We start from the raw sequence: 26,311 nt of genomic DNA on the forward strand, positions 1-26,311 counted from the left end.
ATCTTTCTGCTTCTCTGTCAGGGCTACGAAGACTGGCTGAGACATAAAGCGGACAACGCCGTCAACCGGTGTCCCGTCCACGTGGTGCATCACGGGGAAGTGGCCCGCAAGCAGAGCCGCAAGCTCAGGGTACGTGCGTGCAAATCTCGCATCGTGTACAACGTCTTTAAAGGTGACATGAAAAGTGTAAGTGTAGGGCCTCCCTCGGTAATGAGGACGTTGCTCCGGTTGGTTGTGGTGAGGAAAGGGTTGAGTCTAAAGGCAAAGCTTTGGATTTACTGGCCTGTCTACGTTCCAACCCTCACCTGTGGTCATGAGGTTTGGATCATGCCTACTAGAGCCAGATCTTGGATGCAAGCAGCTGAAGAAGAAGAAGAAGCAGCTTGAAGACCAAGCTTCGTTTTGAAGATGTAAATAATACGTATTCTTCGTCTCAGGTTGGTGACGTGGTCATAGTGAAAGAAGACGAGACTTTTCCGTGTGATCTCATTCTTCTGTCCACGTCTCGAGACGACGGGACGTGCTTCGTTACCACAGCCAGCCTGGATGGTGAGAGTAGCCACAAGGTGGGTAAAATTAGGTTAACGCTATTAAAATCTAGAGCCCGGACGATATATTGGTAGAGACGATATTTTGGGTCGATATAGGCGTTTGAGGACATATCGGTGTCTGTGATAGTTGTCCCATTACGCGCCGATTCAAGCACTTCTAATTCTCACCCATAAATAGTTGGAAACCAGCCGTGTCCTTACTTGCACAAGGTGTAATTGTACAGTGTATCCAGCAGAGGGCGCCTGGGGCACTACTTTCTAATCATGGCCATTGTAACACACTTGATAACTTTATGGAGAATAGTGGAAGACAAAGTGTGAACGCACATCAGGAAGACCGTTCAAGTGTTAAACCATGTTTAAAATTAGTTTATTTAGATTCTTGGGTGGACAAAGTTCAAAAAACTTCCAGCCATTATATCGATTATTGGCATTCTGCTGTGCCATCCCAGTATCGGTATTGATTATTGCCAAAACTTCCATATTGGTCGGGCTCTGTAAAAAAACCCTGCATTTTCATTCATACCTACTTAAAGTTCTTATGTTTTATTTGTCCTACGATGCTTTTTATTATTTGCGTTTAACCCGTCTTTTTCTGCTTTTCTTATTTCTTAGACTTACTACGCAGTTCAGGACACCAAAGCTTACAGAACGGAGGAGGAGGTGGGCTCAATCCACGCCACCATAGAGTGTGAACAACCTCAACCGGATCTGTACAAGTCAGTCCAACGAAACGCGAACACAGAGTTGAAGTTTAAAAAAACATATCCTGATTGCTTTCTCTTTCTTTCTTCCACACAGATTCGTGGGCCGTATTAATATCTATATGAACAACGAGCCAGTTGCCAGGTAACGAGTTTCTCCAACAACAAAAAATACGTCCTTTTTAGTCCGTTTGTACATTTTTACTCTGAAATGGGTAAAATCGTAACAAATGGATTCCATTTTTTTATGTTGACGAATGTACGGAGTGTTAAATCTACTTTAAAGCCAAAGGTCAAGGTTTAACAGCTTGATGAATTATGTGGTTTTGTCTTTGGCATCCTCGCTGGGGATTATAACGTCACACAAGCCCCGGTTGGCTAATTTTTGATCAAAGTGATGACATAATTTTTTCATTATTTTTAATTATTATTATATAACCATAAGGTTATGGTATGGTCTTCATCCATTCATAAACTTCTGATCAGCTCAAGATAATTTAATGAAACTCAATACGCATGTGTCATCACTGGATGGAGAGTCGTGCGTATGTTCATCACCCCAACTCCAAGGTCAAGGTCACAAATCAAGGTCAACATACAGACAAGGTCTTTAATTGTCTGGGCCATAACTTGATCTGCTTAAGAAAATTTAACAGAACTTCATATGAGTTTGTACCACTTTTAGACAGAGTGTCAAGTAGAGTTTTCATCACCACAGTTCAAAGGTCACAAAGGTCAAAGTTTGCTTGTCCCACCCATAAATTCGGACCTATTTAAGATAATTTAATGAGACTTGATAAACATGCGTCATCACTAGATTGAGTGTTGCATATACATTCATCACCCCAACTCCAAGGTCAAGGTGAACAGATCAAGGTCAACATACAGACAAGGTATTTAATTGTCTGGGCCATAACTTGACCTGCTCATGAAAATTTAACAGAACTGCATATGAGTTTGTACCACTTTTAGACAGAGTGTCAAGTAGAGTTTTCATCACCACAGTTCAAAGGTCATAAATAAAGGTCAAAGTTTGTTCAAGGGCTTTGCTTGTCCCACCCATAACTTCTGACCTGTTTAAGATAATTTAATCAGACTTGTTACACAAACGTCATCACTGGATGGAGTGTTGCATATACATTCATCACCCCAACACCATTGTCAAGGTCACAAATCAAGGTCAACACCCAGACAAGGTCTTTGCTTGCCCTGACCATAACTACTTACCCGTTAAAGATAATTTAATGTAACTTGATGCACATGTGCAATATCACAAGACGGTGTTGTACACATTTTTTAATCACCCTGGCTCCAAGGTCAAGGTCACAAATCAAGATCAAATGTCTTTCCTTATCTGGGCCATTGCCATAGGTTGCTGTACTAGTTTGTCGACGAGCGTGTAATGTTCTGTGCATGGTTGTCTTGTTGTTTTAGGCCGTTGGGATCAGAGAACCTGCTGCTCCGAGGAGCAACACTCAAGAACACCGAATATATTTACGGTAACACCGACGGAAACACCAGCGTAATAAATAAAGATGGAAACGGCTCTGATCTTTGTTTCTATTTTTACATGGCCTTCAGCTGTTGCCATCTACACCGGTATGGAAACCAAGATGGCTCTCAACTATCAGTCCAAGTCTCAGAAACGATCGGCAGTGGAAAAGTAAGTTTTCTGATTTTTTTTTTTTTTTTTTTTTTAGGCTGTGTCCGTAAAAAGAAAACTTCAAACCTGTTCGCTTTGATTGACACTCTCATCCGAGCTTCGGCCTTTGGCGGACGCCCCTTTTCTCACGTTGGATTAGATAATGGTTTATTTGCTTTCTGTCCATCCATCCACTTCTCGTATATCATTTACTCACCGTCAGTGTGTCGGGTCGTCTCTGGCTCGCTGCGCCGACTGAATGACTTTCTCCCGTCTGGCGCTGACGGGGTCTTGTGCACAGATGGTTTGTGGAAACGACCGGAGGTGGAGCTCACTTGCACTTAGTTCCTGTTTGCTGCATTACTTCACCGCCGTTTGTTTCCCGTTTACCCAAACTGACTAAACGTTGTGTGCCGGTGAAGGGCGATTCTAGGATCTGACCCCCAGCACTGATAATGGCTCTTGGCTTGAACAACACACCCCCTGATGTGGTTTATGAGAAGTGCAAAATCTTACAGCACCTGGTATTAGACCAGGCGGTCTCCCATCCTCCATGTACTAACCAGACCCGATGCTGCTTAGCTTCTGAGATCAGACGAGATCGGGTCTTTATGTGGCCATAAACGAGGAGCTCAGTCACAAATAGCACTTTTAAAGGATCAAAGCAAACAAAGACTGAACTTATTTAACCAGAAGTTGCAACATATGTCTACATATAAAACAAAGTACAACTAGCTTTAAGCATTAACCTCTGACTGCAAAGTGTTTGTAATGAAAAACCCAGACAATGTTGTCGGAGGAAAAGGGGGTGGAGCTTCTGCAGGTATGGGGCGTTTACCTTTGAGATGAATTGAGATTGCCGATTGGTCAGTTGCTGACGAGTGTACTGGATTGATTGACAGGTGGCGTTGGGGATCCGACTCGTGCAAAAGGAAATCGTAGCTTTTACTGGCCCGTTGACGAGTGTCATCATTTAGTCCATATTTATTTCAAATTTATTAAATATTTTGGTGAATCTAAGGTTTGAGGACTGAGCTTCTTTACAGAATCCTAATAATTGTTTCTTTATTTTTCAGAGATGCTTGAGCACCCCCACATAAGAGGCTAAAATTAACACTGGTGCCGGTTCTTTTACTGCACATGTGCAAACGTTTCTTTGGCTTTTTTCATTTAGACCACTTGTAAAAGCTGGAAAACTTTAGCAACTGTTTTAGCTCGACAATGAACAACTGTGTCATCAGCATAGAAACGTCAGGATGCATCAGGGATGATCTGACCTACATTATTATTATTTTTTTATATGTTTAAACTTTCTTGATTTTATATGTACAGCACTTTGTTGCAGCTGTGGTTGTTTTTAAAGGGCTTTATAAATAAAGTATTATTATTATTATTATTATTATTAATTATGCAGATTGTGAAGAGGTTAGGTCCTAAGACTGAGCCTTGTGGTACACCTTTGTTAACAGTTAGATAGCTGGAAAACTGTTATGTTGAGATCGTTTTGAAGCCTTTGTGATCGATAATTAAAAAATCATAATGAACGATTCCTCATTATGACAAATTTTGCCAGCAATGGTCACATATTTAGAATATTTGTTTGTTCCCCATCATGGAGCGAAGATGGGAACTGAAGATACCCGCCGTCTCTCCGTTTATATTGTGAGCGTGATAACGTGAAAAATAAGCGAGGTACCGGCTTCTATTTTTGTGTGTGGTTACATTTAGACATAAGATTCAAGGATTCAAGGTTCTTTGTCGTTCGCATCACATGTGGTGCATGAGGTGGAACGAAATTATGTACACAGGGTCTCAGTTGCATCCAACAAAAGTATAAAATGTAGAAGAAAAACAATAATAAGATCTAAGAAAAACGTTCACTAAAAATACATTAAGCACTAGTAGAAAAAAAACAATACGCTGAACAACCGCACCAAGAAAGGTTCCTATAGAAAATTGGGAAGCCACCTCAAAATCCAAGATGGCCACCACCATACAAATATGTAAACTGACCACCCCCGATCATTTAAGGGTCTATGTTTTAATTTTTATTTTGCGTGAATGTAATTTTTTTTCAAATAATTAGGGTGGCCAAAGATTAATATATGGGGGCCAAGGCCACCATTGGCCACCCCGTGGATCCGCCATTGCTTCTGGTTGTGGATAAGATTGCACTGCTTGTTTTCCGTTTGTTTCAAAACTAAATACTATTTGTGGTCCTCTGCAGGTCAATGAATGCCTACCTGGTGGTCTACCTGTGCATCCTCATCAGCAAGGCCATCGTCAACACGGCGCTGAAGTACGTGTGGCAGGCCGACCCGAACCGAGACGAGCCCTTGTACAACGAGAGGACTGATGCTGAGAGGCAGAGGCACATCGTGAGTCTTTGATTTACTCCCTCCGACCCTGATCGGACGTCTCCATCCTTTCATTCGCTCCTCTCCGTCCTCTTCAGCTGATCAGGGCGTTCACGGACTTCCTGGCGTTCATGGTCCTCTTCAACTACATCATCCCCGTGTCCATGTACGTCACCGTGGAGATGCAGAAGTTCCTGGGCTCCTACTTCCTCATGTGGGATGACGAGATGTTCGACGAGGAGCTGGGGGAGCGAGCCGTCGTCAACACGTCGGACCTGAACGAGGAGCTGGGGCAGGTGCGCCTCCCTGAGAAAACAGGAAGTAGAGTGGAGCTAACATGCTGACTCTTCCTGCGCTCTGTTTCAGGTGGAGTACGTGTTTACAGACAAGACGGGGACCCTGACGGAGAACAATATGGAGTTTATAGAGTGCTGCGTGGACGGACATGTTTATGTGCCTCATGCCATCTGCAACGGACAGGTCATTATTTGCACAAGGCTTTTCTTTTTGCCCCGAAGTGCCCGTTACATTTATTTAAAACTTCAGCTGCGTGTCAGCTAAAGTTTTCATGTTGTGTTTTGCCGCCACCAGGTGATGCGTGGTTCTGACAGCATCGACATGATCGACACGTCTCCGGGGCCTGATGCCAGGGTGAGCCTCGCCCCGCTGTGCACGTTCATGAGTTTTCAAGGGGGGAGCCCTCAGGACCTTGTATGCCTTAAGAGAAGGCCTAGGAATTGAGCACATATGAAATTTAACATTTTATTTAACATTTATTTTATTTAAAATATATATTTTCAATGTAGTTTTTCTTTATTTGTGCTAATTTATCTTATTTACTACAAAACTACTTTGCAGTTGAGCAAAGAAATCCAGTTATCCATTTTTTTTAAAAATTGCGTCTCCAGGCAGAAACACGTCTGAAGCCTCTTCCTCATTGGTTAGGACTTCTCTGTCAGCAGAGAAGGCGGAGCTCAGTCTCTGCAGGAGGAGTTCAGTAACTGACAGGAAAAATGACCAATCAGATGCGAGACCAAAACTCAGGGCTCTTAGCCTTCAGGAAGGCCTTGCAGGTGTTTGTTTCTTTTTTTATTTTACCACGTCGTTCGTGATGCATTTAATTGCACACTGTAAATTCAAAAATTCACACTGAAATTGTAGGAATGAAATTTAAATATCCTCGTTACGTTTACATTATTACTTTTTAATGTAATACAGTAGTCCCTCGCTGCTTTGCGGTTCATTTATCAGACTCGCTCTATTGTGGTTTTTCAAAATAAGATTGGACATAACACACAATTGGCTGATTGATGGATGAGCGACACAATCAGCATGGAATTTTTATTAAAAATAAATAATTTAAAATAATTTAGCACCTCTGTGCAGCCCACACTACAGGATAAGCTTCCTGCTGCAGCTGATCAGCTGTTCTCCGTGCAGAGCGGGGAAGTGGGCGTGGCCAAGAATGCTTGCAGATGGCTGAGAGCAGACGAGGCAGGCAGGGAGCTGAAATCATGACATTCTGTGCTCTTTTAGAGCGTTTAGAGTTTAGAAACATTGTTTAGAATCAGGCCTGTCTCAATAAACAATAAATCAATTATTCGCATGATGAATGAAAATTATCGACCTCATTTTCATTTATCGGCTTTATCATTTTTTTCGTGTCTCTCTCGTTCTACTGAAGACACGGCTCAACTCCGGTGCTCTTCACTGACTCCTCCCTTTCTCTTTAAAATCTGTTTTAACCGTCCAAAATCGCGTTTTTGTATCGTTAAAAGCAGCTAAGCTGAGAAGCTAAGCTACGAGCTAAGCTAACAGGTCGACCTCGGGAATAAACCTTCGTCTTATCGAAGCTCCAAAATTCATGGTTGAAACCCGTGCCTTCGTGTAAAAAGTTGTTTTTCTTTGAAAAAAGAAGATGAGAACTTGTTTACTGATTTTTTTTATTAAACGCTTTGTGTGAAAAATGCTATGCTAAAGATCTCGAATCATCGAGCGTCTCCCATGTCACGTCAAAGGCCCTCCCTCCCTATTTTCTTAAAGAGACACGTTGCTCAACTATCCATCCTTCGGTTCAAACTGTTATACTGCCATCAAGTGGTCAAAAAAGGTACTACACTCAAAACAAATCAACATTTCTTCTAAAATTTGACAATTAATTGTTAAATTTCAAACAATATTATGGTTTATCGCAATAAATTCTGAGATAATTAATCGCCCAGCAAAATTTGTTATCATGACAGGCCTTTTTAGAATATTGTAAGAGTGTGGGAAGGGTTTAAAACGCCTATATATATATATATATATATACTACTTGTACTACTATCCCTACTTCGCGGTTTTTCACTTATCGCAGGGTTTCAGGGTACAGATCCCCTGCGATAAACGAGGGACTACTGTAGTTGTACTTTGGTTTCATTACATAATTAAATTTTACCAGAACAGTAAGTTTTGTCCATTACTGCCAAGTTTCAGTGCGAATTGTTAAAATTACTTGTCGTACTTGAATGCACGAAGATGGGTGAGCCGCAGGGGCTGCTGGGTAATCTTGGACCAGAAGTGGGTGGACTTCTTCAGGTTCTGCGTTCAGATGGGTTCTCCCTGTTCGTTCTGTTGGTGTTTCTGTTCAGGTCGGTGATGGTGACTGTAAAACAAACAACACCATGAGTCCAGTGTTGAACCTGATGTGTATAAAGAGGAGTAAAGCACTTCCTGTTTAGCGAGTTTCCTGTTTGTGTAACTAAAAAAAAAGCAAAGCGACGTAATCTGTCCTGCAACTTGGTAGAATTCTCAGCGTTGGCATCAATCAGGTTGCCAAAGACGTAGCTTTTCTAAGCGCCGGTTCAACTCTGCAGGAGCGCGAGGAGCTGTTCTTCCGGGCGGTGTGTTTGTGCCACACGGTGCAGGTGAAAGAGGAGGAGACGGTGGACGGGATCAAACACGGCATCCACCAGGGCAAGTCCTCCTCCTTCTACATCTCCTCCTCTCCGGACGAGGTGGCCCTGGTGGAGGGAATGAAGAGGTGAGACAAATTCATAAATATTGCTTCTTTTGTCCCCCACCCAATATGGAGATAATTATAGTACTTTTAATGTTCTGCAGACTTGGTTTCACCTACCTGAGACAGAAAGATTGTCACATGGAAATCTTAAACCGGGACGATGAGTTAGAAAGGTGAGTGCGTCATCACTAGACGGAGTGTTGCAATGTCAAGGTCACAAATCAAGGTCAAATGTTATACAAGGTCTTTGCTTGTCGATGGGCGTATGATGTTCTGCGAGCAGAACTCTCGTTTACAATTTCAGCAAGTTGCCAACCTCGTACAAGCTTTTCTTTGTATAGCAGACGATCGTTTAGGTGGGATTCCCAATTTTCAACATTTTCACAAGCGTACAAAACAAACTCCCTTTAGAGACCCTCCCTCCAAAAGCGTACAAGTACCATATTTTCCACCTTACGTGTTGCACTGACTTATAAGTTGCATCAGTCCAAATACGTCTAAGAAAGTGGAAAAATCCATAAATACGTTGCTTTGCCGTATAATTCGCATCCGTTATGCGTCACAGCTGACGACCTGGAAACGTGGGCCGGTGTTGTGCAAAAAAATCGATTGGCTGCCAAATGGCGGCCGCGGGAGCGTGCATGGGAGGACTTAAACAAGAATTTAACAAGGTTAGCATCAATCAGGTTGCCAAAGACGTAGCTTTTCTAAGCGTCGGTTCAACTCTGCAGGAGTGCGCTTAAAAATAATTATTTGTTTGCTCGAAATTATAACAAAGGTGTGTCTCAGTTGAACTTTTATTAAAAAAATGCACTTTAATGGTCAAAGTAGCTGCATTTCACCAGGGTGGCACAGTGAAATGAAGCTGATTTGACGGTTGCTCCAAGCGAGCTGGACGAAGGTGGCAGGCTATGGCAAGCCGATTGTGTCATTAATAGCCACTTTTACTAGAGATGCGCGATATTATCGGCATGGTATCGTTATCGGACGATATTAGCGATAAAGTTAAATATCGGACATCGGCCATTCCATCAAAATAACTCGCCAAGATAAAAGGCTTCTGTTTTAAGTTAATTTTTAATTTAAGAAACTGTCAAGTATATCTGTTAAAGCACTATTACTTATGCACTTTTTGCTTGTGAACAGGTTTAGATTTGTGAAAATTTATAAATTTGCACTGTTCGAGTGTTGTCATTGTGTAAGAGAGAGTAAATGTCATGAATAGATTTGACATTAAACATAATCCAGTTGAAGTGTTGCATCAATTTCAGCCTCTTTTTGGCATCTGCAATGGGTAGCAGGACAAACTGACAAAGACCATGCAGAATAATGTAGTATTTTAATTCCACAGCAGAGAAAGCTGTGTAGTCTCTGTAAGTAGGGCTAAGGAAAAAAATATCGGTATCTGTTATCGGCCAAATATGTTTTAACATATCGGCAGATCGGATATCGGCCAAAAATTCAATATCGTGCATCCTCAACTTTTACCTATTATATGACACAACGGCATGTTCTACTACTCTGGTGCCATCTAGTGGCTGAACAATGGTAGTGTTCAATATTTTCAGTCGGAATTAATGAAACCGGTCATATCTCAGCCAATTTTAGGTTTATAAATATGGGGGGAAAATCCATAAATATATCGCTTCGGGGTATAAGTCGCAGGGCATGAAATTATGAAAAAAACACGACTTGTACAGTGAAAAATACGGTAATTTATTTTATTATATATGAAGCTGAGACATAAAGTCCTTGAGCTTGCATGGATATTATACTAAATGTAAAAATATTGTCATTCCACATTTTTCTCGAAGTTGTTTAAAACGTACAGATGTTTCTGATAAACTTCACACACTTGAAACTGACCCTCTCTTTGAGAACTTTATGATTTTTGGGGGAAATAAAGTTAAACGGACACATATTTGCATACAGATATTCATCCTTTCGCGTTTCCAAAAATGTGAAAAACAAAACGACTGGACTTTATTTGTAGCTGACGACGTTTCACTTCTCATCCGAGGAGATTTCTCATTTCAAGGAAACAAGGAGTGTGGGATTCAAGTTATAAAGCAGAGGTGTTCTGTAAGCTTGCATAATGGAGATTGACACATGCAGATTGACCTTTCACTCTTCACAATGGAGGATCGTTAGGGTCGTCGTTAGCCCCATCCACAGAGGGGATATATAAATAATTAATAAACAATAGGATACATAAATATATCCTTTAATGTTGATATTGTTAAAGATTAAGAACTAAAGCAGCAGAAACACGAGTCTCACAGAGACACTCAAACGGGCTGCTCGCTCCCACGGCGACCCTCGTACACCAGTCATCGACCCCCTCCTTCCCCCCGCGTACGACTTGTATGCTTGTGAAAATGTTGAGAACTGTGAATCACCCATTAACACATTATTTTTTTTATCTTCAAAAAGATTTGAAGTGCTAGAAGTCCTGACTTTTGACTCCGTGAGACGAAGGATGAGCGTCATCGTCCGGTCCAGCACAGGTAGCGCGCACCAAACGCCGCATGTCTTTTTAATGGGTGTGTTTGTCACTCCTGTTTTAAGCTCTGTGTGTGTGTGTGTGTGAACAGGTGAGCTGTACCTGTTCTGCAAGGGTGCAGATTCCTCCATCTTCCCCAGAGTTATCTCAGGCAAGGTGGATCAGGTGAAAGCGCGGGTGGAGCACAACGCAGTGGTGAGAACACTCACAATTATTTTCTTTTTACATCTACAAAAATACATCTTCGTCTTATACTTGAACCATCTGAGTTAAAAAGGTTATTTGACTTCAAGGGTTCCCATAGCTGCAGAACATGACCGTGGTTTCCATGGTTACTGCAGGAAGTGGATCAGTGGAGCGTGACCTACCTGTTAGCTGTGTGGCGTTCAGCGTGGCTTTAAATGCGTCTGAAACTCCACAGACTTTTTTATTCTTCTGGCCATCAGTCCAGTTCTTCTGATGCGAGAAATGGCGACACTACGGTCTCAATTAAAGGTTAATGTTCAGCAAAGAGCTTGACGAAAATGAAAAACATATTGGGATTTTTAAAACGGCTCAAAAGATATAAAAGTGCTTCGTGGACACGTTGACGGATTAAAGTGCATAAAACTCAAACTGTCCAAGATGTTTCATAATCTGTTGGTGTTGCGGAATCCAACCGCTCTAAGTGTAATGAAGTTAAAATTTATGTGTTGTCTTTAAACTGTTTCATTTGGGGGAAAAAAAGATGGATAAAAAACATAAAAAAAATCTATTGTTTTCTATTATTTGGCTAAAATTATTTCTTTTGTTCATGGTGGGAAATTTAAATGAAAATAAAACGCCATAATTCATTCCTCAGCTGAAGTAAAATTCATGGGAATAAGATGCACTGTGACTGCTGATCTAGTGATCTATGATCGATTATTCTGGTCTTGCGAGATAAAAGCCAAAAAATGAGGCAGTAAAATGATAATATGTTTAAAATAAATTTTCTTTAATGCTACTTTTCTGACTACCATTGTATTTAGTCATGAGAGAGTGGTACCAGTTTAAAGTTTATGTTTTGAGCGTTTATTTACCGATCGTGTCTCGACTGGTTATGTCTGAGTTAACACAAGGGAAACATGTCGGTTATTTTCCTCTTTACAGGGGTGTATGACAAGCACCAAATTTGGTTTGAATGATGGGCAGGACATACTTTCCTATAAAATCACGGTATCCACATTAAAAAAATATAAATAAATATGGCAGCCATTTTTCAAGATGGCTGCCGTTTGGCAGATGCACATGCTACAGCTTTGGTCTCAGTGCAGACAGATCTGTGCAAATGTGATGCTTAGAACTTAGTGTTGTTACATTTCCCCCTCATTTATGGTTTTAATGCACTTTTACACTCACAAATTTTGAAATGACTGTTTTGAGTCCAGAATTTAATTTAGCATGCCCTAAAACTTACAGTTTGATGAAAAGATTGGGACATTTGAATGATTTAATCTCAATCCGGGTCCAAAAGCCACACAATATGGCTTCAGATGGCGCCATCCTGTAAAAATGGCGGCTATTGTTTTCCACGATGCCGTGGTCTTTGGGAAAAATATGTCTAAGAGATTATTTGTGCCAAATTAAATGCGTGTATTACCAAATACTATTCATCTTCATATACGACTGACGCAGATAAAGTGCATAAATTCAGATTATTTTTGTAGTTCAGGTTTGTAAAATAGCGTTTGCATGAACCATTATGAGTTTTCTTTCAGGCTAGAGGTGTTTTCAAACGGGAACAATGTACTTCCTGCTCACACTAAGCATGAGGGTTTGTTTTTTTCTGGTCCAAACTAAAGTCTGATTTTCCAAACTGAGGTCATTTAAAGAGTTATCTACAACAGGTAAGATTTTAATTGTTCATAACCGGTTTACAGAACCCCTCTTCAAAGGATCTGAACCAGTGCTCGAAGAATGCTTTTTGCCTCATAACTTCTCCCAAAACGTGAAACTTCCTCGGGTTAGCTTTAAAAATATGTTTTAGGGAGTGAAGTTTAAGATCTGTTTCCCTCTGAACCCGGACACGTGGCTAGTCCATCACACGTCCACCTAAAGACGAACGAGACAACCGTTTAGGACACTTGGACACCGTGGGGGCAAAATCCACACAAAAAGTTATGAATGAATAAATATCTGTATCGATTCAGTTTATTTATATAGCACAGTCACAACAGAAGTCGTCTCAGGACACTGAACAGAAACATTCATATATAAAAACAATAATTTAACATTATTTATCTGAGGAGCAGCTTTGAGTTTAACTCCATCACAGAACTCTCATCTTGAGCAAGCATGAAGGCGACAGTGGAAAGGAAAAACTCCCTCGTGAGGAGGAAACCTTTAGCAGAACCAGACTCAGGACAAGCGTCCATCTGCTTCGACCAGCTGGGTTTGGTAGGAACAGATACACAATGGCAGGTCAAGAATTACATGTTAAGATAGAACTAGTATCAAATGAAAACTATTCAATTTTAACAAATCATTTAAAGAGATGAGGTCAATTTGCCCTCTAGTAGTCTAAGCTTAAGGAAGCATAACAAGCCAATCTGAACTATAGGATTCATCAAAAAGGAAAGTCTTAATCCCAGTCTTAAAACTGGACAATGTGTCAGCCTCATGGACAGAAACTGGAAGTTGGTTCCACAAGAGAGGAGCCTGATAAATGAAAGCTCTTCCTCTCGTTCTGCTTTTGGAAACTCTAGGGACCGCGAGTAAGCCTGCAGTCTGAGAGGGAAGTGCGCTGTTAGGTAAATATGGAACAACAAGATCTCGACTATAAGATGGAGCTAGGTTGTTGAGAGCTTTGTATTGTCATCATACAACAGAGACTGAAAGGACAGTCAATGGTGCACACAAGACATCGAACAAAAATCAACAAATAAAACGGGTACATATTGTAGTTAACAGGTGAAACACAAAGACCCAAGAGACGGATCGGTTAAGTTGTGTTAAATGCAACTATTAAGCCCGGAAAGCAGCCTTGGAGTCAGGTGACGAAGCACGATACAGCTCAACAAGGTCAAAGTACAAAACTAAGGTAGAGGCTCACCTGGGAGACGACCCACGGCGAGTATGGCAAGGGATTCTGCAACCCACTGTTCCACGGTGCATCCTGCGTCTGAGCTGGAGGAAGTGAAACAAACGTTCATGCAGGCGCCTTCACTTTGCAGTTGGATTACGATCCTGACACGCATTGACCCAGTAGGGAGAAGTTTTCCTTTCCTCAAAGTCTTTTCAGTCTGGAAACTTGTCTCCCCTTTAGGAAGGCCTGAGGACGCTTTGCGTCGCCTATCGGCGTCTGAGCCCCGATCAGTATCAGCAGGTCTGCCATCTGTTGAGCGGGGCCAAGCTGGCGCTGCAGGACCGAGACAAACAGCTGGCCGAGGCGTACGATCGCATCGAGACGGACTTGATCCTGTTGGGAGCCACTGCTGTGGAGGACAGGTGGGGGAGGTTTCATTGCTTCAGTGCATGCTTCCGTAAATGCCTCGTCACTTCATTGTTCTTCGTCAACAGGCTGCAGGAGAAAGCAGCGGACACCATCGAGTCCCTCCACAAAGCTGGCATGAAGGTGTGGGTGCTGACCGGAGACAAGATGGAGACCGCAGCCGCCACCTGCTACGCCAGCAAGCTGTTTCACCGCCGCACCCAGATCCTGGAGCTGACCACCAAGCGTACGGAGGAGCAGAGTCTTCACGATGTCCTGTTTGACCTGAGCAGGACCGTCCTCCGGCATTATGGAGGCATGACGCGAGACGCCTCGTCCAGGTTTGTCTGCTCAAACAATTCCCTTTTCAAAAGCAGCAGAGTTGAGTACTCGGCGTTTGACACGCCTTGTGTCGGTTCAGTTTGTCCGACGACTGCACGGACTTCGGGCTGATTATCGACGGGGCCACCCTCTCCGCCGTCATGAGACCGGGCCAGGAGGGCTCCAACTCGGGGAACTACAAAGAGCTCTTTCTAGATATCTGCCGCAACTGCAGCGCGGTGCTCTGCTGCCGAATGGCGCCGCTCCAGAAAGCACAGGTATACCCATTAGACACGAGGAAGCACGGGTTGTTTTATGAACTCGTTAAATTGAATGCTCTTTTATTTTCAGATTGTCAAGATGATCAAAGCATCCAAAGAGCATCCGATCACTCTTGCTGTTGGAGACGGCGCTAACGACGTCAGCATGATCCTGGAGGCCCATGTTGGCATTGGTTAGTGTTCTGGCGCCGAGGCTGATGGGATGTTTTCGCGTTTTTATTGCTGTCAGAAGATGCAGTCTGTATGTTCATAAACTTTCTCTTGTCCGGCTCATTTATGATTCACTGAAGATAATTTGCTCAGTTGACCAGTTGCTCCTCACAGTTCCAGGAACTCGTCTTAAGCGCAGAGGTGATCGGGCCTTCTCTGTAGCAGGACCAAGACTTTGGAATGAGTTGTCTCTGCTTGTCAGACAGGCCCCCTCCCTCTCGGTTTTCAAATCCCGTTTAAAAACCCACTACTATTCAGTAGCTTTCAACACCAGAGGATCTGTGTTGTGAACCTGTGCTCCACACTGGTTTGTCGTCTTATTTATTATCTGCATCGTTTTTATGTCTATATTTTTGGTTTACTTCATTTTGTATATTGCTTCGCGTGTTGTCTGTTGTTCTGTCTGTACAGCACTTTGGTTGGCCTTGTCACTGTTTTAAGTACTCTAAATAAAATGGTATGGTATAATTTAATAAAACTTCAGACGCAACATCACTAGACGGAGTGTCTCGTACACTTCACTCCCCCAACTCCAATGTCAAGGTCACAGATCAAGGTCAAAGTTAAAACAAGGTCTTCGCTTGGGCTTGGAACCAGCCCAAGAAACACACTGGCTTGTTCTCCCTAGTAGCTGGCATCCGACGTAAAATACCTGCTAGATCTGTGGTGATGATTTGCTCACTGTGGCGATTCCTGAGGAAAGGGGCAGCCGATAAAAAAAAAAAAAAAAAATTTAAGTCTAGCGCTTTGTACATTCTGATTTTACCAGAAGTCAGTAAAATCTTTAGCTTTCAGTCTCCTCAGCAGGCAAACACTTTTATTGACGTCGTGTGACAAATGGAGCCAATCTGGAACGTGCCTTGTTGGATGATTGTCACGGAGCGGAGGCGAGAATTTAAAATTCCTTCAGTCCATCAGTGCGTGCGTCTTGTGAGCTGGATAACTTGAAAAATAAGTGAGGTACCGACTTCCGTATTGGTGTGTGGCTGCATCTGGGTGTTAGAAAGGTCTCCGTCAAAATTTGGGTTGCCATCCATCCATCCATTATCTTTTTACCCGCTTATTCCATTTTGGGTCACGGGGGTCGCCGGTGCCCATGTCCAGCAATCACTGTGCGAGGGGCGGGGTACACCCTGGACGGGTCGCTAGTCCATCACAGGGCCACATAGAGACAAACAACCATTCACGTTCTCATAGGGACAATTTAGTTACCGATCAGCCTAACATGCATGTTTTTGGTCTGTGGGAGGAAACCAGAGTATCCAGACAAAACCCACGCATGCATGGCGAGAACATGCAAACTTCACCCAGAAAGGCCATACGGTCCGGGATTTGAACCGGGGACCTGCTCGCTGAGAGGCAGCAACTCTACCAGTTGCGCCACCGTGCTGCCTGGTTTGCTATGTTGGGTTAATCTGAGGACCAAGGCCACCATTGGTTCAAGGAGACTGTGTGGTGCATGAGGTAGAACAAAATTGTGTACTCATGGCTAGGCCTGTCACGATAAACAATAAATCAATTAATCGCATGATAAATGAGAATTATCTACCTCATTTTCATTTATCGGCTTTATCATTTCTTCGTGTCTCTCTCTTTCAACTGAAAACACTGGATGACAAAAGGCTCAGCTCCGGTGCTCTTCATTAACCCCTCCCTTTCTCTTTTCTCTTTAAAATCTGTTTTAATCGTCCAAAGTCTTGTTTTTGGATCGTTAAATGCAGCTAAGTTGAGAAGCTAAGCTACGAGCTAAGCAAAAAGGCCGACCTTGGGAAAAAATCTCCGTCTTGTCGAAGTTCCAAAATTCACGGTTGAAACCCGTGCCTTTGTGTAAAAAGTTGTTTTTCTCTGCAAAAAGAAGCTGAGAACTTGTTTACTGATATTTTTATTAAAAGCTCTGTGTGACAAATGCTATGCTAAAGATCTCAAACCACATCGAGCGTCCGCCATTTTGAGAACCGAAAAGAGACAGCCTGTGTCACCAAGGGGCCTCCCTCCCATTTTTCGTAAAGAGACGCTGCTCGCTCCCTCACTATCCAGCCTTCAGTTCAGTTTTATACTGCCATCTGGTGGTCGAAAAAAGTACTACATGCAAAACAAATTAAACATTTCTTCTTAAATTTGACAATAATTACTAAATTTTGTCAAATTTCAAATATCGTTTATCGCAATAATTTCTGAGACAGTTAATCGCCCAGAAAAATTTGTTATCGTGACAGGCCTACTCATGGTCCCTATAGCCACCCCCTGGCTCCTGGTGGTGGATGAAATGTATCCCCTCTCTCTCCAGGATCACTCTGCGCCGACTTGGACAAGAAAAAAAAAAAACTGTTCTTCTCCACAGCAACTCCTATTACACCAAAAACATTTAGGTTTACTTCATCCTCTGTTCAATTCCAGTCCAGAAAAACACTCATCTCCAAATCTACAAACATTCACTGTTCAGATCCCTCAGCGTTGGGGACATCGGCGTACCGCTTGATTTCTTTTTGCTGCGTCAAACTAAACCTGACAAATCTGCGCTTAAAGAAGCAGGTAAAGCAATACATGTTTTTTTTGTTTGTCTTTATTTTGTGATTTTATGTGTTGACATCAGGTATCATGGGTAAGGAGGGTCGTCAGGCGGTTCGAAACAGCGACTACGCCATCCCGAAGTTCAAACACCTCAAGAAGATGCTGCTCGTCCACGGACATTATTACTACATACGAGTGTCTGAGCTCGTGCAATACTTCTTTTACAAGGTGACTATCCCGCCTGCACACCGTCCACACCGCTGCATCTGGACGTTTGCTTAAAAACGATTAATTACCTGTCGGTTGCAGTAAAGAGTCAAAACCTTTTGTAAGAGCTTGCTGTTGTTTTTCTCCACAGAATGTTGTTTTCATCTTCCCCCAGTTCCTCTACCAGTTCTTCTGTGGATTCTCCCAACAGGTGTGTGGAGACTTAATGATACAACTCATAAAGAAACAAATACAAACAAATACTTACTTTAGTTTCTGTCCTCAACAGCCTCTGTACGATACGGCTTACTTGACTCTCTACAACATCAGCTTCACCTCGCTGCCCATCCTCCTCTACAGCCTCATGGAGCAGCACATTAACTCAGACATTCTGAGGAAGGACCCCTCTCTTTATAAGTTTGTGTCTAAATTTTGAAAACTACTGATGAGCTAGGGTGGCTAATATGTATTTAAACACAGTCCTATAAGCACTGGTGTCTGGGTCCTCCCCCAGAAAATTTTGAATAAAGTAGATGCCATTTCCTGCATTCTGGTGTATTATAACGAGTTGTTAAACATCTACGTTTACCTACAAAAGTAAATATGAGTGGGACACACCCCCTTCACATATAATTGTTGCGATGCTTACCTATAACTCTCATAGGGTGCATTTAAGAGAGGCTCCCTTATATAGCATTTGATGAAAATGACTCACAGAAGTAACTCCTTACGTTCAGGGCAAAACGTCTCGGAAGAACTACTGGTTTAAAGAAACAAATGGACAGAAACATAATTCGATTGAGCGTTATGAGAAAACGTCTCAAAACGTTCATTTCGGGCCTTGAGGTGCTGAAACTTGTTACCTGTAGTTTAATTTTACTTCACTCACGGTTTGAATATTTTGAGTTTTCTAACTTTTCAGGGTCGTATGATTGGATAGAAAACGTGAACTTTCTGTAGGTATAGCTTCTTATTTCCGAGCTATAATAAAAAAAAAAAAATTTGATGTGTTTCCAGGGATATTGCCAAGAACTCTTTGCTGAGGTGGTCCAGCTTTATTTACTGGACTGTCCTGGGCGTGTACGACGCCATCGTCATGTTCTTTGGTGCCTACTTCCTGTTTGACAACACGACTTTCACCAGCAATGGACAGGTAATGCTGGCGTTCCTGTTACTCGCCGTCTTTGACTCGTTCGGTTCACAGAAAAGTTTGCACACCATTTTTGTGAAGCTCATTTTGTAATGTAGACATCAGACAGTCATAGATGGAATTAACTGAAAGGTGAATGTTTTTGCAGTGAACGTCCACAGTTAGCCGTTTATCGTCTTATCTTGTGACTTGTTTGATTCGCCCGTTGAAATACGGCCGTATAATCTCTGAACGCTCTTAAAATTTCTCTTGTCCTGACCATATCTTCTGATCCACTGAAGATGATTTAATGCAACTTCATATATTCACATGCTATTTTCATTGCCCATGCTCCGAGGTCAAAGTCAAAACCAGGTCTTTGTTGGTCCGGGTCATTTTTGTACGATAGTTTGTTGATGAGCATGTGATGTGCCATGAGCTGTTCTCTTGCTCTTATTCCCATAATTCCATCTTTGACTGATGGAGTTCCTGATTTTTATTTACTCTAAACGTAAACAATATATTTTAGTCAAACTTTTGTCACCTTGACATTCAAAAGCGTAGCTGCCTCACACACAGGTGAAGAAGAGTCCAGGCAGGATGGAGAAGAGTTTCAGGAGTGATTTGTGACGAAAAGGTGTCGGCAAAGGTCAAAGGAAAAGTTTACAAGACAGAGGTGAGACCAGCTATGTTGTATGGTCTGGAGACAGAGACATGGACAAAAAGACAGGAGACAGGACTGGAAGTGTCAGTAATCAAGATGTTGAGGTTCATCTTAGACATGACAAGACTGGATAAGATTAGGAATGAGCTCATCAGAGGTACAGCACAGGTTGAACAACTGGGAGACTGAGATGGTTTGGACACGTCCAGAGGAAAGACAGTGGTTTGGACACGTCCAGAGAAGAGACGGTGGTTTGGACACGTCCAGAGGAGGTACAGTGGTTTGGACACGGCCAGAGGAGGGACACATCCAGAGGAGGGACAATGCTTTGGACACGTCCAGAGGAGGGACACATCCAGAGGAGGGACACATCCAGAGGAGGGACAATGCTTTGGACACGTCCAGAGGAGGGACAGTGCTTTGGACATGTCCAGAGGAGGGACAGTGGGTATACTGGTAGAATGATGTTAGAAATGCAGCTGCCAGGAAAAAGACAAACGGGAGTTATATGGATGCAGTTAGAGAGGACATGGAGGTAGTTAGAGTGAGGACAGAGGACAGTGTGAGGACAGTGATGGAGGAGGATGACGACAATCGCTGTGGAGACCCTGTATAGGGAACAGCTGAAAGAAGAAGAGTTGTCCTACCTATTATACTTGGCTGTGTCCCCACTGTAGTAGTGTTGAGTAGGTTGCTGTTGTATCAAATCTTGAAGTCAACCAACTGCTGTGGAGCCTCTGAACCACCTGTAGTCAAGGAGGACCTGGAAGTAGTTGGTGCGAGGACAGAGGACAGATGGCGGAGGAGGACTTGCTGTGGAGACCCTGAAGAGGGAATACCTGAAAGACGACGGTTATCTCACACGTTAAAGTTTATTTTCTTTAAAAAAGCGGGTTTCGTCTGTAACCATAGCAACAAAAAATGGCGACGTCTTTTATGTGCCGGACGCCGTTTGACTATAATCCATCAGTTTTCATGGTGAGTGAAAGAAACGTCCTGATGAGGATTAATGACGTCAAACAGTAAAAGCTGAAGGTTGTAAGAGCAGACAGGTCTACTGCAGGGGAGTTTTATTTCCCTTCCATCTGGCGACGACAGGTTTTCCATGTTTATGTTCAAACTTTTATTTTCTAGCAGCTCTCAGCTTCTCCACCCTTTTATCGTTTGCATCTCATTTGTTGATTTTTTTCATCTTCAACCACAGATTTGATTATTTCTTCATGATTTTCTTATGCCTGGTTTCTTTCCTATCCTCTTACTTTTGTGTTGCTGTTTCTTTTTGCTTGTCTTTCCTCCGCCCAGCTAATGACAACCAACACACAGATGGTAAGCCTGTCTGTCTCTCCGCTGTCTCACTGTCCTGTCGATCTTTCACATAGCGAACCGCCTCTTCCTGGTTTCATTCATCCGTTGGTCAGAAAACTCCTCCCGCGTCCGTCGTTTGTTTTTATTCCATGCGAATTAGACAAACAAGCACAGATTGTTTAATTTTTACAGAAACACTCGGTTAACGTTCAGATTTTTATCTTTTATAGTCAACGTTGCTCCCGTTTCGAGTAAATTCTTTAAATTTAACGTCCGTCCTTGAAACAAAAAAAGGCTTTTTATAGGTTTACTTGTAGATTATTTTAAATTGGTAAACTTTAAACTTTAAACGAATGAGTAGTTTTATGGAAAAAGATGATTCTAGTTGTTTTGGACTCCAGTAATTAAAAAATATGAATGTTTTATAATACACCTTATATACATAACGCAAACAAAAACAAAGAGAAACACTGATTTAAATGGCAACTGAAAATGGCATTTTTGATCCATATTTTTTCTTATTTAACATAAACTTGAAACAAAATTTTAAACTGATCTGTTTACTTTTTTTGTGTGTCAAATATCACTTTAAATTTGAAAATGGAGTTATAAATGTGTGCTTTACATGAGAAAATTGGTATAAACAAATGTCCAAAATCAATAATGGCAACAAAATGCTAAATACAGAAATTGTATTCATCTTATATTATTTATAAAGCTCGGCACTAAATAGCGCAAAGATTAGATAAAAAGACAAATATTTATGGTTTTGTTACTTAAATCTTTTTAATTTTAATCTTGGTTTTACTGTGCTTTATTTTAATCTTTAAACATAATTAAATAAATTAAACAAAGGATTGAGCTTAAAACTATATTTTAAATAAGTTAGTAGATTTTACATGATTCATTTTCACTTAGACACTAAAAAAGTTTAATCAGGTTCTCTGGACGGATTCTTCTTGTTGAAATATTTCGTCTTTTATCCAAAAGACTTCTTCAGTCTGAGGAGCTGCAACAAACTCAGTCTTATAAATAGCACCTTCTCGTGGTGGATCAACCAGTTTGTTGTTGACATCCAGAACCAGCTGTTCACATGATAGAGGAGGATCATCAGCCTAACGATGGATCGTTAGTGCCCTGATGGGTGCTTGCTATTCACAGGGGGCTGAGTGATGCTAGCAATTCAGGTCTCTCTTGTAAATGAGTCCTCGAGGCTCAATGGGATTCCCGTCTAAATAAAGGTTGAATGAAAATAACAGCGTTCTAAGAGGGGGACAGTTGGACACAGAGGCTCCGCCCCTGTTTAATGATGGACGGGTTCTTCACTCCTCTCTCAAACCATCGTTCCTCTCTATCCAGGATGTGAACATCTTCATCCCTGAACGAGTGATCGCTGGCCTGGAGATGAGTGTAGACCACAGAGTCCTGGCCTGATGATGTTGCTCTTCTGTGCTGGTCCATCCTTTTGGCTAGTGGCTGTTTAATTTTCCCGATGTATGCCACTGAACAGCATACACAATATTACTCTGTTTGTGCCGGGGGACTGGATCTTTGGGTCTTTGCCGTAATGTATTTTGGGTCTTGAAAGCCATTGGGACGTCATGGTTTTGTGAAAAGAACCCGTCCATCAGTAAATGGGGCGGAGCCTCCATGTCCACCTGTCCACCTCTTACAGTGCTGTTATTGCTAGTATCACTTAGCCCTCTGTGAATAGCAAGTGACCATCAGGGCACTAACGAACGGCTATCCGTCCAGAGGACCTGACTTTACCTCTTTCGGTTTTATTTTACCTGGATAAAAAAAATAAAAAATTCTCCCACGTCTGTTTACATCCTTAGCTGCCATTTATTTCCTGATCAATAATTTAGAGAGAATTTCTCTCATCCTAACCGTTTGCGTATGATTCTCCATTTCTCACGTGAATGTCGCTGCCTCAGCACTCTGCCATCTGTTTGATTGATTGACTCCTCTCTAAACAAGCTCTTAAGTTAGTTACTGTATAAAAACTCTCATGCATACCATGAAGCTTTTAATGCAGATTAAACGGATGCATTAAACATTTTGTGGCTTTGTTCGATTAACAAACATGGATTTTCCTCATCAGAGCTGTGACATTAAGAGCTGCTGTTGTGTTTTCTTTACAGATGTTTGGAAACTGGACCTTTGGGACGTTGGTCTTCACCGTGCTCGTCTTCACTGTTACGTTTAAGGTAGATCATGCAGTCTGAGCGAGTTCTGGACCCTCAGATGTGGCCACTTTAACCTTTCATTCACTGGACTCGTATCTGTCTCGTAGTTGGCTCTAGATACACATTACTGGACGTGGATCAACCATTTTGTCATCTGGGGGTCGCTGCTTTTCTTTGTGGTCTTCTCTCTGCTGTGGGGGGGGATTATCTGGTGAGTATTTTTTTTTTGTTTCACTTTAATTTGGTTTATTTATACGTCGCCAATTCACAAAAGAAGTCATCCTAGGGCACAAACATATTCACAGACGTTCCAAAATGTACAAATTAGTGAAAGTTATCTATGTAGAGAAGCCAGCAGATTGTGTTGAATCTTCATTTCGTCACAGCCTCCCATCTTGAGCAACGCAGGGCGACAGTGGGAAGAAACAACTCATTTTAACAGGAAGAAACCACCAGCAGAACTAGGCTCACGACAGGCAGCCATCTGCCTTGACTGGCTGGCGTTACAGAGGACAGGAAAGAGACACAAACACAAAATGCCTGGTCCAAGTGTAGTTCCTATGGCCCATAAGTAGTTCATAAAGAGTCTGTAATGTTCCAGGTGTACAAACCGGATTCCAAAAAAGTTGGGGCACTAAACAAATTGTGAATAAAAAGTGAATGCAATGATGTGGAGGTGCCAACATCTAATATTTTATTCAGAATAGAACACAAATCACAGATCAAAAGATTAAACTGAGAGAATGTATCATTTTAAGAGAAAAATCTGTTGTTTCCAAATTTCATGGCGTCAACAAATCCCCAAAAAGTTGAGACAAGTCCATTTTTACCACTGTGTGGCATCCCCCCTTCTTCTTACAACACTCAACAGACGTCTGGGGACAGTGGAGACCAGTTTCTCCAGTTTAGAAATAGGAATGCTCTCCCATTTTTGTCTAATACAGGCCTCTAACTGTTCAATCGTCTTGGGCCTTCTTTGTCACACCTTCCTCTTTATGATGCGCCAAATGTTCTCTATAGGTGAAAGATCTGGACTGCAGGCTGGCCATTTCAGTACCCGGATTCTTCTCCTACGTAGCCATGATGTTGTGATTGCTGCAGAACGTGGTCTGGCATTATCGTGTTGAAAAATGCAGAGTCTTCCCTGAAAGAGATGACGTCTAGATGGGAGCACATGTTGTTCTAGAACCTGAACATAGTTCTCTGCATTAATGGTGCCTTTCCAGACATGCAAGCTGCCCATGCCACAAGTGCTCATGCAACCCCATACCATCAGTGATGCAGGCTTCTGAACGGAGCGTTGATAACAACTTGGGCTATCCTTGTCCTCTCTGGTCCGGATGACATGCCGTCCCAGTGTTCCATAAAGAACTTCAAATCTTGACTCATCTGACCACAGAACAGTCTTCCATTTTGCCACACTCCATTTTAAATGACCCCTGGCCCAGTGCAAACGTCTGAGCTTGTGGAGCTTTCTTAGAAATGGCTTCCTCTTTGCACTGTAGAGTTTCAGCTGGCAACGGCGGATGGCACAGTGGATTGTGTTCACTGACAATGCTTTCTGGAAGTATTCCTGAGCCCATTCTGTTATTTCCTTGACAGTGGCATTCCTGTTTGAGGTGCAGTAACGTTTAAGGGCCCGGAGATCACGAGCATCCTGTAGAGTTTTACGGCCTTGACCCTTACGCACAGAGATTGTTCCAGATTCTCTGGATCTTTTGATGATGTTATGCACGGTTGATGATGATAACTTAAAAGTCTTTGCTATTTTACGCTGGGTAACACCATTCTGGTATTGCTGCACTATCTTTCTGCGCAACAATGGTGGAATTGGTGATCCTCTTACCATCTTGGCTTCTGAGAGACACTGACACTCTGAGAAGCTCTTTTTATACCCAATCATGTTGTCAGTTGACCTAATTAGTGTTAATTGGTCTTCCAGCTGTTCTTTATATGCTCAATTTCCTTTTTCCAGCCACTTATTGCTACTTGTCACAACTTTTTTGGGATTTGTTGACACTGTGAAATTTTGAATCAACATATTTTTCCTTTAAAATGTTACATTTACTCAGATTAAACTTTTGATCTGTCTTCTATGTTATATTACAAAAAAATATTGACATTTGCCATCTCCACATCATTGCATTCAGTTTTTATTCACAATTTGTTTAGTGTCCCAACTTTTTTGGAATCCGTTTTGTAGTTCCTATGGCCCATAAGTAATTCTGCAACATTTATTTTAATGAATGAACTGCTGAATCTTTTGGTTTTTATCCTTCAGGCCTTTCCTGAACTACCAGAGGATGTACTACGTGTTCATGCAGATGTTGTCCAGCGGTCCAGCCTGGCTCAGCATCATTCTTCTCATAACAGCCTGTCTGCTGCCAGATGTGGTGAAGAAGGTCATCTGGAGGGCGCTGTGGCCCACCACGACTGAACGCATCCAGGTGGGTTCAAACCTGATCTGTTGTGATGTTTATTTTCAAGCCTCGTTGTTGTCTTCTGAAATCCAGACTTGTAAACGTTTAATGCCAGTTTTTTTTTATTTATTTTGGTGACTTGTTGGTTTTGTCATCCGTCGCAGAATGATAAATTGAAAAGTAAGCGAGGTAACAACTTCCACTCTGGTCAGTGTCTGCATCTCGGCGTAAGAAAGTTCCCTTTCAACAAGCCACATCGAAACCCAGTCCGGAAAAACACTCATGTCAAAAACTACAAACACTAATCGAAATACACAAAACTAAACCACAAACTAACTCATGTAGACCCATTCTTTTGCAGCCTCTAGCAGATTTGCCTGCGTATCTAAATATATACAGAAACAATAAACTTCACTAACTGATGACTGGGTCGGCTCCATCTTTCATCTTCGTGCACTGCTCCTTTTATTTCTTAGATCAGCTCAATATTTAGACCCTGACGCTCCGAATGCTTTCAGAGAAAGTCTTTACTGAGTCTGGAGGGTTAGTGAAGACATCAGTAAGTTAGAGCAGATAGATCTGCACTTTTCAGAATTCTTCTTCTTCTTCTTCTTCTTCTTTCCCTCTTCGGGGTCGCCACAGCGAGTCGTCCTCCTTCATCTCTGTCCTCACTCCAACTACCTCCATGTCCTCTCTAACTGCCTCCATATGTCTCCTCTTTGTCTTTTTCCTGGCAGCTGCATTTCTAACATCCTTCTACCAATATACCCACTGTCCCTCCTTTGGACATGTCCAAACCACTGTCCCTCCTTTGGACGTGTCCAAACCACTGTCCCTCCTCTGGACGTGTCCAAACCACTGTCCC

General features: G+C 42.2%; 1 protein-coding gene across 1 annotated transcript in view; it reads left to right on the top strand.

The window, feature by feature from the left end:
- The window catches only part of atp11a (ATPase phospholipid transporting 11A), a 31,301-nt gene that overhangs the window by 4,621 nt on the left and 369 nt on the right, over window positions 1-26,311 (top strand). The window contains exons 5-30 of the mRNA XM_037696748.1: window positions 22-129; window positions 438-566; window positions 1,167-1,270; window positions 1,353-1,400; window positions 2,690-2,754; window positions 2,837-2,918; window positions 5,125-5,275; window positions 5,353-5,550; window positions 5,621-5,734; window positions 5,846-5,905; window positions 8,110-8,276; window positions 8,357-8,428; window positions 10,689-10,762; window positions 10,850-10,953; window positions 14,045-14,226; window positions 14,299-14,550; window positions 14,631-14,808; window positions 14,882-14,984; window positions 17,615-17,760; window positions 17,891-17,950; window positions 18,029-18,156; window positions 18,757-18,892; window positions 20,835-20,858; window positions 22,982-23,047; window positions 23,134-23,237; window positions 25,308-25,473. Coding sequence (XP_037552676.1) covers window positions 22-129; window positions 438-566; window positions 1,167-1,270; window positions 1,353-1,400; window positions 2,690-2,754; window positions 2,837-2,918; window positions 5,125-5,275; window positions 5,353-5,550; window positions 5,621-5,734; window positions 5,846-5,905; window positions 8,110-8,276; window positions 8,357-8,428; window positions 10,689-10,762; window positions 10,850-10,953; window positions 14,045-14,226; window positions 14,299-14,550; window positions 14,631-14,808; window positions 14,882-14,984; window positions 17,615-17,760; window positions 17,891-17,950; window positions 18,029-18,156; window positions 18,757-18,892; window positions 20,835-20,858; window positions 22,982-23,047; window positions 23,134-23,237; window positions 25,308-25,473 — 3,021 coding nt within the window. The remainder of the gene's footprint in view (window positions 1-21; window positions 130-437; window positions 567-1,166; window positions 1,271-1,352; window positions 1,401-2,689; window positions 2,755-2,836; window positions 2,919-5,124; window positions 5,276-5,352; window positions 5,551-5,620; window positions 5,735-5,845; window positions 5,906-8,109; window positions 8,277-8,356; window positions 8,429-10,688; window positions 10,763-10,849; window positions 10,954-14,044; window positions 14,227-14,298; window positions 14,551-14,630; window positions 14,809-14,881; window positions 14,985-17,614; window positions 17,761-17,890; window positions 17,951-18,028; window positions 18,157-18,756; window positions 18,893-20,834; window positions 20,859-22,981; window positions 23,048-23,133; window positions 23,238-25,307; window positions 25,474-26,311) is intronic.

Source organism: Nematolebias whitei, chromosome 23, assembly GCF_014905685.2.
Source record: "Nematolebias whitei isolate Nwh7 chromosome 23, NemWhi1, whole genome shotgun sequence".
In the NCBI taxonomy this organism is placed as follows: domain Eukaryota; kingdom Metazoa; phylum Chordata; class Actinopteri; order Cyprinodontiformes; family Rivulidae; genus Nematolebias; species Nematolebias whitei.